The following is a 13,068-nucleotide window of genomic DNA, read 5'->3' as shown; positions in this document are numbered from 1 at the left end:
TTATTTATTATGTTAGAGACAGGGTCTTATTCTGTCTTCCAGGCTGGAGTGCTGAAGTTTCTGATAGACACACTTTACTTCCTAAAGAAGCTTATACATTTTAAATGTATTTTTGTCATTACCAGATTAATTTTATCAAATGATAGGAATTTTCTGCATCTGTTGAAATGATCATATATTTCTTCTTTATTTTGTTAGTTTGATGAATAACTTTTGCAAATCATCTAATGTTAAACTACCTTGCATGCTTAAGAAATGCTCAATTTTGTTATGCTATATTATCATATTTATATTTTCCTGGAATTGGCTTGTTAGTATTTTTTAGGGGTAGGAGATTGTATATTTATAGTTTTCTATTCTTGTACATTCCTGATTTAGATTTATGTCAAATTTTTACAGCTCTCATAGAGTTATTTTGGGGGGAGCGGTTTCTTATTCTGTGAAAGAATTTGATAATTTATCAAATTTGAAAATAATCTGGGCTTAGCGAGTACTTTAAACTATTTAATTAGCTTAATTGTTTAAAGACTAGGCTTTTCTTTTCATGTCAGTTTGAGTAAATTGTATTTTTCTAGGAATTTATTCATTTGGTTTTGATTTTATTGGTGTAAGTTTTTTCAGGTACTGTTCTATCATTATCTTTTTAACTTCTGCTAGATCTGTAGTTGTGTCTCATTTGTCATTCCTAAAATGATTTCTTCTGCCTTCTCCTTTGTTTGTTGTTGCTCAGTCTCATCAGATGTTTGTCTGGTTTATTGTTATTTTTCAAACAACTAACTTTTCCCTTTGATCCTTTCTGTTGTACCTTTGTTTTCTATTTCATTGATTTATGGTCATGAATGTATAGTCTCCTATATTATACTTTTAGAGAGCTTCTTATGCTTTTTTGTTTTGTGTATTTTTTAATTATTATTTTTTTTTGGAATGAGATTATTGGTCCCTCAAACCCGAAAGTAGTGAACTAGTTTCTAAGGAAACTATTCATTAAAGAATATAATCTCACAATCCTGATTAAACACATGGAAAACACAGTAAATGATGGTCTGGGATTTTTTATACCATTGGGATGAAGTGAAATTGAGAAATCTGTAATCTGTCTTTTTTTTTTTTCTTTTTTTATTGCTGCTCAGGACCCTGTTTATTCAAACTGTGGTCCATCTTAAAGCTTGAAAACACGAGCTCCTACACGTTAGGAGTGTTTCACTGGAGTCTCTCTTAGTTTTAATGTCTCCGTTTGTCTTCATATTCTAGAGTTAGTGGGTCTTCCTAATATTTCTAGCTCTTGAGTAGGAAGTTTATAGTATGGATAGCTTTTTCCTCCAATGTATTAGTTTGAAAATTGTCCAACATATTAAGGGGTTGAAAGAAAAGTACAACTCCCCACCAGAATCAGTTCCATCCTTGCAGGAAACTTGTTCCCCAACTGGCCACAAATCATCTGCCCTTTCATTTCTTTTTCAGATAGTAGAGCAGGACTTGTTTCCATCATTTTGGAAGTATGACATGCTGTCACCCATATGCAAATCTATATCCCTAGCACATTTTCCAGGACAGAGTTGAGATGTGCCAAAGGCAGTATTCCAATTGTAAATATTTGGAAAGTTCCAGTCCATTTATTTTTGTCTCAGTTATTAACCTCCAAAACAGTATACATCTCTCTCCCACACATCTAGGTTTTACTGATTCAGTCTCTGTGTTTATCCACTTAAATCCCAAAACTTTACTTACTCCAGCTTTTATATGAAGGAAAGCCTTTGTCATCAACATGTTTTCAGCACTCACTGTGTACTCGGCACTTCTCTATGCATTGGTGATCAGCAGTTACTAGGGGCTCTGCCTTCATGGAGTCTGCACTCTGAGAGCAGTAGGATGGAGGCATAGTGACAGCCCTGAGAAAAGCACTCTTGAGAAGGTGGGGACCTGAGGAAAGATGGGCTGAGAACTTCCTGGCACCCTCAAATCCCTCCAGTGTGCACCCATTTGTCCACACAGTGACTACCCCTCATTTCGGCCTAGGAGGAGTCAGTCATTGTATTGCAAAGCCTCCATGGGACCAGGTAAGGCAGATGGAGCATGGCAGGGAGAGGAGCCCCGGAAGGAAGTGACTCTGAGAGGGGATTGTACCTGGCTCTACAGACAGCCCCATTCAGCCCTAGCTTGTCCCTGCAAGGGCTGCCTCTCTCCCTCCTGCATGGAAGCCTGCCACTGGGGCCCTTCCCACTCTCATCAGCCTGTGGACCTTTAGGAGGTAGTAGTAGGTGTCCAGGAAAGTCAAGATTTTGCCTTGCACCCAACATGTTTTTCTACATTGTGCTGTAAAATTTACAAATATTCAGCAAAGTTGAAATAATTTTACAGGAAGCACTTATATACAAACCATGGAGATTCTGTTAACCTATTACTGTACCTGCCATATCACTATCATATCTGTGGATCTATGTATGGAACTCACCCATCCATTCACCTTCTCTTTTTGATCCATTTCAAAGTAAACTGTAGACATCAGCATATTTCTAAATAGTTTAGCATGAGCCTTATTAACTAGAGTTACATATTTAGTTATAGTTCTTATGTAGAATTTACATACAGTAAAATGCACAAATCTTAAGTGTACATTCACCGGGTTTTGACAAATACATAAACCTATGTAACCAAACTCTTATTAAGATATAGATCATCACTCCAGAAAGTTCTTTCATGCCCCTTCTTGGTTAATCTTACTACCCAGATACGGCCACTCTTCTGGTATTTTCCCACCACAGATTAGTCTTTCTGTGCTAAAATTTCACGTAAATGGAACCAGGCAGTATGTACTCTTTTGTAGCTGCCTCGTGAACTTGACATAATGCTTTTTGACATTCACCCATGTTGTTGTGTGTATTAGTTTGTTTCTTTTCATTATTGTAGTATTTTACTTTATGGATATAGTAGAATCATTCTCTTATGGATGAATAGACACCTGGGATGTTTGCAGTTTTTTACTTCTGTGAGTAGAACTACTATGAGCATTCTTATACAGACTTTTTTTGTGAAAGTATTTTTTATTTCTCTTAGGCAAATAGTAGGAGTGAAACTGCTAGAACATAGGGTATGTGTTCATTTAGTTTTATTAGGAACTGTGACAACATTTTGCAAAGAGATTTCACCATTTTACACTTCTATCAGCAAGCATGAGAGCTCTGGTTTCTCCAGATCCTCGGCAACACTTGATGTCAGTGTACTTAATTGTAGTCATTCTGGTGGATGTATAATGCTACCTCACCATGGTTTCTGTTTGCATTTCCCTGATGTCTAATGATACATGTTTTAATTTAATTTAAACTTTATTTAATAATAGAGTCATTTGGATCTTGTAAAATACGCAGTTACAAGGAGGTTGCCTTTAGCAATGTTCCTGTTTTTTAAAGAGAGTCTGCACACTCTTTTGCACTGGGCAGGCTCCTAGACCTACATGACATGCGACTCACATGACTCAGCGAGTGGGTGAGATCCCTTTCCTGCAGCACATGCAGTTCACAACCTCAGGTGGACAAACATGTTCTACAGTCTGCATTCCAGGAAGGCCAGTTTCCAACAACAGCCCCTGGAATGACTAAAACATACTTTTCAATAATATCTGAAAGCCCTTCACATCTTTTATTAAGTAGACTGAGGCAGAAACCCAACCTTCTTAAAGCCCAGATTCAGAATAAACATTGACATCATTTAAATGTCCTGGTAATTGGCATGTAAATACCTCCCTCTTCCCTGTCTAAATGGAGGGCGATTATTAATTCAGCACTTGGCATCTCAAAAGCACTGCATCAATTGCTTCTTAACGTTCCTCTCGTGCCTTCTGATTAAGCAACAACAGCCACTTGGGTTTTTTATTTTTAGTTAATATGAATTTAAGTTATTTGGGTCTTATAATAACTTACTTCCTCAGGAAGTGGGGAAAGGGGAGGGCAAGAAGTGACTGCGCTATGGGAAACTCTAAGTGTGAATTAACCCTTCCCCTGTTTGTCTAGGTTATCTAAAGGTTCATGGTGGGGTCATAAAATTGGCATGAAATACAGAGTTTCATGATGAAAAGCTCACGGGCTTTTAATTGTGAACTTGGTTGTTTTGAGTCTGTGCTTACGTCTCTTAACTCCTCTGTGCCTCAGTTTCCTCATTTGCCAAATGGGAAAGACGGGAACTGCTGCCTGCTGAAGAATGCCACCATCTCTGTAGCACACCCTCCCCTGTGCTTGCACACAGCCCTCTCACTACCCTCCGGGGTGCCTCTTGCTTTAAACACTGATGTTCCCCAACAAAACCTGAGCTCGACTGCCTGTGTGACCTTGAACAAGTTACCAAATCTTGCTGAGCCTCAGTTTCCTGAACTTTTTACTGGATAATTATCATATTCTAGAATTATTGAGAAAATTGAATAATTCACAGCAAATAATGAGCACAATTCCTGATATATATTTAATAAATATTAATTGATGAATATTTTGTAACAGATATATTTGATTATTAATATCCAATTATAATAATTATAGTAAATGCCCAGCAGCGGTTATTATTATAAACTCACTTCATAGAGCTGTATAGTGGTTATTATTATAAACTCACTTGACAGAATTGTATAATGGGAGCCAGGCACGGTGGCTCGTGCCTGTAATCCCAGCACTTTGGGAGGCTGAGGCAGGCAGATCACTTGAGGTCAGCAGTTCAAGACCAGCCTGGCCAACATGGTGAAACCCTGTCTCTACTAAAAATACAAAAATTAGCCAGGCACAGTGGCACGTGCCTGTGGTCCCCACTAGTAAGGAAGCTGAGGCATGAGAGTCACTTGAACCCAGGAGGTGGAGGTTGCAGTCAGCCGAGATCATGCCACTGCACTCCAGCCTGGGAAACAGAGTGAGACTCTGTCTCAAAAAAAAAAAAAAAAAAAAAAGATTGTATAATGGTTGAGTCATACATGAATTGTATAATGGTTGATTATACTTGACAGAAATCATATTGCTATTCATTAAGAAGGACTATACAAAATATTGAACACTACTTATAACACAATAGTAAGTGGAAAAATTAGGAAACCAAATCATCTCTATACCACAACCACAACCACCTAGAATAAACTAGAGCTAAGATTACTGAAAAGAATTATGAATAGTCAATGAGAGATGGGATGGGGAGATTATGTATACTGACACTATTTTTCTACAGGAAAAAAAAATTTTAAAAACAAACCCACTCTATTTCTTTCAAATGAAATTCTTTGGTGAGACCAACATAATGATGGTCACTGTGATTTTCTTTCAGTTTCCTGGCATTTAACATGGACACAGTTGATGATCTTGCCTTTCTGTTGAAAGCAGTGAAATTTCGTGAAAGGATTCTTCAGTGGGGTTTGGTGACCAGAATTTATTATAAGGTAAAGATACACTTTTCCTTTTGACATGTGTTTAAGGGATATCCTTGCTGGTGAACTATCTGTTAAGTTTAGTAGAGGATGAGTCAGCTTAATGACAAGCTTCTGGAAGCAGCTAGAGTTCCTACAGGCCATTTTGCATGACACCATTGCTTGCTCTAGAGGCCAGGATGCTTCTGTTTAACCCCCTTTATGTCATCTTGTAGAATTCCACCTGCAAGCACCATGTGGCTGCCATGGGAGTTTATGAGTGGTATAATTTTCAGCCCTTATCGAAATTGAAAAATCATTGTTTTATATGTATAAAGAGTACATTGTTCTCAAAGACAGGGAGGGGTACTGCATCAGGCATATGTAAAAATTAACATTGGGTTAGTCTAAGATGCATTCTATCTCCTATTAAAATACCCACGAAGCTCTGCAAAAGCATAAAATCTTGTGCCAGCATTAATAGAAATCTAAAGGAAATTTCCATCAAGTACAGTGCCAGTGGGATTAGTTTGAAGGATCACTGTCCATCCTAGTAATATCTGTTTCATCTTCTGATCTAGCGCAGAATAGCCAATGGAACCCCAGGAGAAGGCTTTACTGCTTCCACTCTATGTCCAGGCCAGGGGCTCAGGGCTGCCGTAACCAGAGTTCAGGTTGCTTCTCTCCTTCTGCATGGGAATTACGTTCCAAGAGGGCCAGAATTGGGTTCCTGCAATTCTCCCCATCCAGTTCACCCCTTTTTATATGAATTTCAAGGTCATGTCTCCTAGTACAACACAACAGAGGTAGAAGGGAAGAGGATGGATGGTACATGGGAATGGGTATTCTCTTAGGAAATGCTTTGGAAACAGAAGTGCCCTGGAAGCAGAAAGCGGCCAAGATCCACCCTCGTGGAACAGAGCCATGCTAGATGAGAACCCGCCAGAAGCCAGGCTAGGAATTGTGTAAATCAATTTCTCCCCCAGGCATAGATCTGAGGTGAGGCTCTGCCACACCCCATGAATGCATTCAGGTGGGTTTAAATCACTCCACATATCCTCCACATATGTGGCTCCATATGGAGCCAGCTGAAATAAGAGATGGATATATCCAAAAATGCTGCAGTTGCAGCAAAGAGCAGAATGAACAAGGGAGAAAATGCGATCTGTGAACTGTTTTCGAAGACTATATAAGAAAAGGCTAAAGACGAAATGGTAAGGGAAGAAAATAGAAGCAGAGTGAAATAGTAGAAGTCTAACCTATGGATAACAAATATTCTTGGAAGTGCTGGAACAAAAGGAGCAGAAATAATAATCACAAACATAATAGAAAAATAATTTCCTTCGTGTAAAAAAAATCTTATGCTAATGGAAAAAAAAGACTTATACTTGGACATAGATGAAAAATCTCGAATAAAGAGAACAGAATGTGAGCAACAAGACAGAAAATAATAGTTTACTCAAAAACAGAAAAAAATTAGGCTAGCTGCTGTCATTCACTAGCTCCAAATGGAGTAATAAGTACTCTTCTAAAGAGGAAACTTCATGATCTAAGCATAATATTCCAAGCCAAATTTAATCCCTGAGCATAGGCAATAGAAAGATATTTTTAGATATCAAGAATCAGAAGCAATTTCACTAATATAGCCTTCCTTAAAAAGTTATCTTAAAATTTACTCCTTAGGACACCAAAAAGAATCAAAACGAATAACTCAAAAATAAGGAAGTCAAGATATAAAAGGATTGGCGATCCCTGTGAAGCCAATACTATATGTTTTTAAAAATAGTCACAAAATTGGCTGGGCATGGTGGCTCATGCCTGCAATTCCAGCACTTTGGGAGGCCAGGGCAGGCAGATTGCTTGAGCTCAGGAGACCAGCCTGGGCAACATGGCAAAACCCCATCTCTACAAAAAATACAAAAAAATTAGCCAGGTGTGGCAGCACGTTCCTGTAGTACCAGCTACTCAGAAGACTGAGGCAGGACAATCTCTTGAGCCTGGGAGGCAGTGGTTGCAGTGAGCTGAGATCACACCACTGTACTCCAGCCTGGGCAACAGAGCCCCTGTCTCAAAAAAATAAAAAGTCATAAAATTAAATATATGGAAGCTAAAAATATTTTTTTGGAAAAAAGCATGATTTAAAAAAAAAAAAACTTGATAAACTGGTTCTGTAAGAGTCTATACTATTTTTTAAGGTAAGATGAAAGACAAAGTAAAAACATACTGAATTTCTTACATTCATTACAGGGCAAGCAAAAGACCTTGTTTTGTTCTGACTTTAGTAATTAGAGAAACATAGGTTAAAATATATGTTTTATTAAATTGAAAGCTAACATAACTACTGAACACAGAATGCTTGGTTTTCCAAATCACTGCAGCAGACAAAGCAATGAAGATAAACAAGTGGTCAGAAGTTTGTGTAATCGGAACAGAGCAAAGAACAAATCAGAAAGCATGTTCTTAGGAGACTCAAAGACACTCCGGTGCGGCTCCTTTAAGTGAATCCACACCAAGGCCAGGAGAGCTGGTTAAAAAGTTCCCACTGCGAATTGCTCCTTGGTTTGAGAATTTCTCCGGGATTGCTTCCCTAAATCTGTTTCCCATTAATTGTGATATCCCCTTTGTCTCTTCTAATTTGGCTCAATTCAAGACCCCTCTCTCTGGCCCCAGAAGATTAATGCTTTGATCTTGAACTGAGTTGATCTGGTAATTCCTTGAAAACAACATTTCCATTATAGTATGATCCCTTAAGCAGTGGAGAGGCAGCTTTTGATACATTTTCATCCTAGAGAGCCTTAAATCCCTCCAGCTCCCACCTCTGGAAAGTGGGGGATTAGATTTAAAATGGGCTATAATATGAAATGAAAGAGGTTTCAATCCTCCTAGTAAAAGCACGGACTCTCAGATTAGATTAGATTACACATTGTGTATAGAAACAAATCTAATTATATGCATCGATGTATAACTATACACTTCAAAACAAAAAGTGACATTTTAAAAGATTTTCCAAAGTAAACGAGTAAATGTGTGTTGGGAAACAGCAAAGTATTTTCAGATATCTCTCGAAAGGTTGTTATATTAGTTCGCTGGGGCTGCCATGACAAAATACCACAGACTGAGTGCCTTAAACAACAGAAATTTATTTTCTCACAGTTCTGGGGGCTGGAAGTTCAAGATCAAGGTTCCTGAAGGGTTGGTTTTCTTTGAGCCTCTCTCCTTGGCTTGCAATGGCTGCCCCCTTGCTACCTCTCATGGCCATCCATCCACGCACCCACACCCCAGTGCGCTTTTTCTTATAAGAATACTGTCGTATCACATTAGGGCCCCACTCTAACAGCTTCATTTTAACTGAATCACCTCTTTCAAGACTCCCATCTCTAAATATGGTCACATCCTGAGGTACTAGGAGTTGGGACATCAATGTTTGAATTTAGAGACACACAATCCAGCCACTACCAGTTGGCAATACTAATCTTATCAAAAGCATTAACCAGAAAGGCAAAATGATGACCCCATAACCATGAGCCTGTATGTGCCAACTACATTTTGTCCTCTAAGATGGATCCCCAAGAATCCCACCTCCTGATAGTCACACCCTTGAGTGTCTTCTCCCGTGCTCTACCAGAGTTGGTCTGAGTGACATATAAGTAGAAATAATGGCATGTTGCTTCCAGATATAAAACCTTATGACTTCCATCTTGGTCATTCTGTTGCACTCTCTCTCTTTATCTCTAATCACTCTGGGCAAAACCATGTCATAAACATGCCCTATGGGGAGGCCCAGGTGGCAAGGAACTGAAGCTTCCTGCCCACAACCACATAAGTAACCTTGTAAGTGTACCCTGTAGCCCCAGTTACAGCTTCAGAGACTGCAAGCATGGGGCAGTCGACACTCGCTGCAACCTCATCAGAGTCCCTGAGGCAGAAGCACACCGTCAAGCAGCTTCTGGATTCCTGGGCTTCAGAAACTGTGTGCATAATGAACACTTGGTGTTGTAATCCACTAGGTTTGGGGCAGGTTGTTGCACAGCAGCAGATACCTAATCCAGATTTGGGCACCCAAAAGTTGGGTGCTGATATAACAAAAGCCTCAATGGGACTGTGGCTTTGTACCTGTGCAGTGAGCTTTGAGAAGAGTCCTAGTGGAAGCCTAAAATACCTTGAAGAAATTATTACCAGAAACCTTTATGGTCTTAACCTGTGGGTGAGGACTTGTAGGAAAATGAGGTAAAAATTATTGGAAACTGGAGGAGGGGGATCCTTGTTACGTAGTGGCAGAGCTGTAGCAACGCTGTTGCCTGAAGTTATGTGGAAACAGAAAATGTACCCAATCAATGAAGTGATCCAGCAAAGGAGATGTCCATCCTGCAAGCTGAAGGTGCTGCCTGCCTGCTTATTGCAGCTTTTAGTGATGTGCAAGAAGAGAGAGAGAATCTCAAGGAAAGAGCTTTTAACATGCAGGACCTGCCAGTTAATATGATTTTGAAGGTCCCTGAGCTCTCCATATGGTCAATGTGTTCATTTCTTAGGGCTGCTGTGACAAACCACCACAGACTAGGTGGCTTAAAACAACAGAGATTTATTTACTCACAACTTTGGAGGCCAGAAGTCTGAAATCATGGTGGCAGCAGGGCCATGCCCACTCTGAGACCCTGGGTACAATCCTTCCTTGCCCTTCATGGCTTCTGGTTGCTACTGGCAATCCTTGGTATTCCTTGACTTGCAGCCACATCTCTCCAAGCTCCTCCTCTGTTATCACATGACATGCCCACGATATCTCCCCGTAAGTCTCCGTTGTCTCTTCTGCTTATCGGGGCACTAGTCATATTGGATCAGGACCCACCCTAATTACCTCATTTTAACTTGATTACCTCTGCAAAGACCCTATTTCCAAATAAGGTCACATGCACAGGTACCAGGGGTTAGTACTTCGATATGTCCTTTTGGAGGACACAGTTTAACCATAGCAGCAGACAATGCTAAAATTAAAAAATTAAAATGGCTTCAGAGCAAAAGTATAATCCAGGACCCTCCCTGAAATGTGTAATCTAAGGATGAAGCCCAGGACATGACTGCAAAATTCTTTAAGAACTGAGAAAGATCAAAGGTAAGTCTTAAGTCACACAAAAGGCCTTCTGAGTTTACAAGTGTATCTTTCAGACTCTCTCAATTATACAATAAAGCTTCTAGGAAACTTGAGGGCATCCTCTGTCAGCCTTCTCAACACCCCCAAGGGCCTATGTCAAAGAGATTTGTGGGTGTGGCTTTTGTCTAATGGAATAAACTTCCCCAAAGATTCACAGGAAATGCACAAAGTTTTTAAGAGAATTATATCAGCCAAAGATCTTTCAGCTTCCACTGAAAGATACAGAGACAATACAAAATGAATAGAGCCACTAAGCTTCTACAATCAGGGAACAAGTGGAGAAAAACAAAGCAAAACAAAACAAAAAAACCTAGCTATAAACAAGGCTTCTTTCATGAAAAAGTCAGGATGCCTCAGAGGGAAGAAGCAAGAACCCAGAGGGTGGAGCCAAGGGTCACAGAGAATCAAACCGCCTGGGTGTGCATAGGAATGTGCCCTCATTAAGGAACTTCCAACATTTGCTCAGCTGGATGTCAGAATTTATATGAACCATTGACTCCTGCATTATTCCCATGTTCCTCCTTTTGGAGTAAGAGTATATATAGCAGTTATCCTGTCCCGTCCCACCATTGTATGTTGGAGGACAAATAACTTGTCTCCTTAGTTAACAGCCTTCAAATGGAGAGGATCTGTACTTAAGGAATAACACCTGAGGAGGCTTATTTGCACCTAGACTGAATTTAGATGAGGGAATTCTGGACTGTGAGCTGATGCCGTAATGAGGTGAAACTTTTGTGGGCCTTGGAAGCTGTATGTTTTTTAGAGGAATGTGAATCATTAAGGATGATTAGGATGGACTATGATAGCCAAGCTCCAAGACAGTCTTCAATGATCCCTGCCTCCTGTAGTCACACCCTCATAGAGTGCCCACATTATATCGTTGAAATTGTCTTAGTCTCTGTCTCTCTCTCTCTCTCTTTCTCTCCCTCTGTCTCTGGAAGCCATGTCATGAGCAGCCATTGTTGCAAATAACTGAAACTTATGAATGCACTTGAAAGTGTTTCCTGTAGCCATAACCAAAGCTTCAGAGACTGCAAGCCTGGGACAGACAATCAATAACTTGGCTGTCATCTCATGACAGAATCTGAGCCAACCATGCAACCAAGATATGCCCAAGTTCTGAACCCTTATAGACTGTGTGAGATGATAGTATTTTTTTGCTGTAAGATGCTAAATTTGGGTATAATAGCAATAGATAACTAATCTAGCATCCAAAAACAAAAAAACTGTTCAAAAGTTTTGGCATTGATCATACACATTTTTGAAGCAAAATATAAAGAGGAATTACAATATTTTTCAACCAATATTCTCATTTAATAATATAATGTGGCTATCTTTCTATGTCAATAAGAACATGATTGCACAAGGTACTGATGCTTCTATGTTTTTACTTATATGGACAAGGTCATAATGAATATTCTTAATAGTATGGCTTTCAGTCTTTACATACTACAAAATTGTTCTTTACAAATGTCGAACCAAATTGTACTTTTCCTGCATGGTATTAGGGTCCACATTTCTCCACTAACACTTTATTTCTCCAACTTTCTACGATTTTACTGTTAGGGTTTAGGAGTCTATCATCTTCTTTTCATATTTTCATTTTATTTTTTTCCCATTCCCCCTACCCTCCATATTTTTATTTTATTAATACAGGTTAAATGCTTGGGACAAGAAGGGTTTCCGATTGCAGATTTTTTCTGACTTTGGAATATTTGCATTTTACTCGTGAGCATCTCAGATCTGAAAATCTGAAATCCAAAATGCTCTAATGAACATTTTCTTTGAGCATCAATCATGTCAGTGCTGAAAAACTTTTGGATTTTGAAGCATTTCAGGTTTCATATTTTTGGATTTAGGATGTTCAACCCATATTAGAAAAATAGGTCCACTGTAAAATATCTACCTTTAATCTTATTTTCAGCATGATATTAGAAGCTCTCTGGTACTTCTTAAATATTCAGAAGTATTTTCTGATTATAGTTGTTCTCTGTCAGAGACGAAATCATTCATTTTTTTTCCTGTGTGTATTTCCTGATTTCAAGAGAAGAAAACATTTACACACACATGAGTGTGTTTCCCAAACATAAAATAAACGTTAGGCATGTGGGGTGGTGAACAAGATACAAGGGTTTTAGAATCACAGAACTAGGCCGGGCACGGTGGCTCACACCTGTAATCCTAGCACTTTGGGAGGCCGAGGTGGGTGGATCACGAGGTCAGGAATTCAAACCCAGCCTGGTCAACATGGTAAAATCCCGTCTCTACTAAAGATTAAAAAAAAAAAAAAAAAAAAAAATTAGCTGGTGTGGTGGTGGACACCTGGAATCCCAGCTACTGGGGAGGCTGAGGCAAGAGAATTGCTTGAATTCAGGAGGTGGAGGTTGCAGTGAGCCAAGATCGCACCATTGCACTCCAGCCTGGGCAACAGGGCGACACTCTGTCTCAAAAAAAGAAAGAAAGAAAAAAAAATCACAGAACTAGCTTTTACCACTTCCAAGGATGTATTAAGATACAATGTATTTTTAAAAGCACTAAAAATTATAAACCC

General features: G+C 39.2%; 1 protein-coding gene across 1 annotated transcript in view; it reads left to right on the top strand.

Moving 5' to 3' along the window:
• ACOXL (acyl-CoA oxidase like) overlaps positions 1-13,068 on the top strand; it is a 197,792-nt gene that overhangs the window by 69,142 nt on the left and 115,582 nt on the right. The window contains exon 5 of the mRNA XM_073022719.1: positions 5,293-5,404. Coding sequence (XP_072878820.1) covers positions 5,293-5,404 — 112 coding nt within the window. The remainder of the gene's footprint in view (positions 1-5,292; positions 5,405-13,068) is intronic.

The sequence above is a fragment of the Chlorocebus sabaeus genome, chromosome 14 (genome assembly GCF_047675955.1).
Source record: "Chlorocebus sabaeus isolate Y175 chromosome 14, mChlSab1.0.hap1, whole genome shotgun sequence".
NCBI classification, from domain to species: domain Eukaryota; kingdom Metazoa; phylum Chordata; class Mammalia; order Primates; family Cercopithecidae; genus Chlorocebus; species Chlorocebus sabaeus.
The sequence above is the reverse complement of the archived record's forward strand: the minus strand, read 5'-3'. Positions and strand labels throughout refer to the sequence as shown.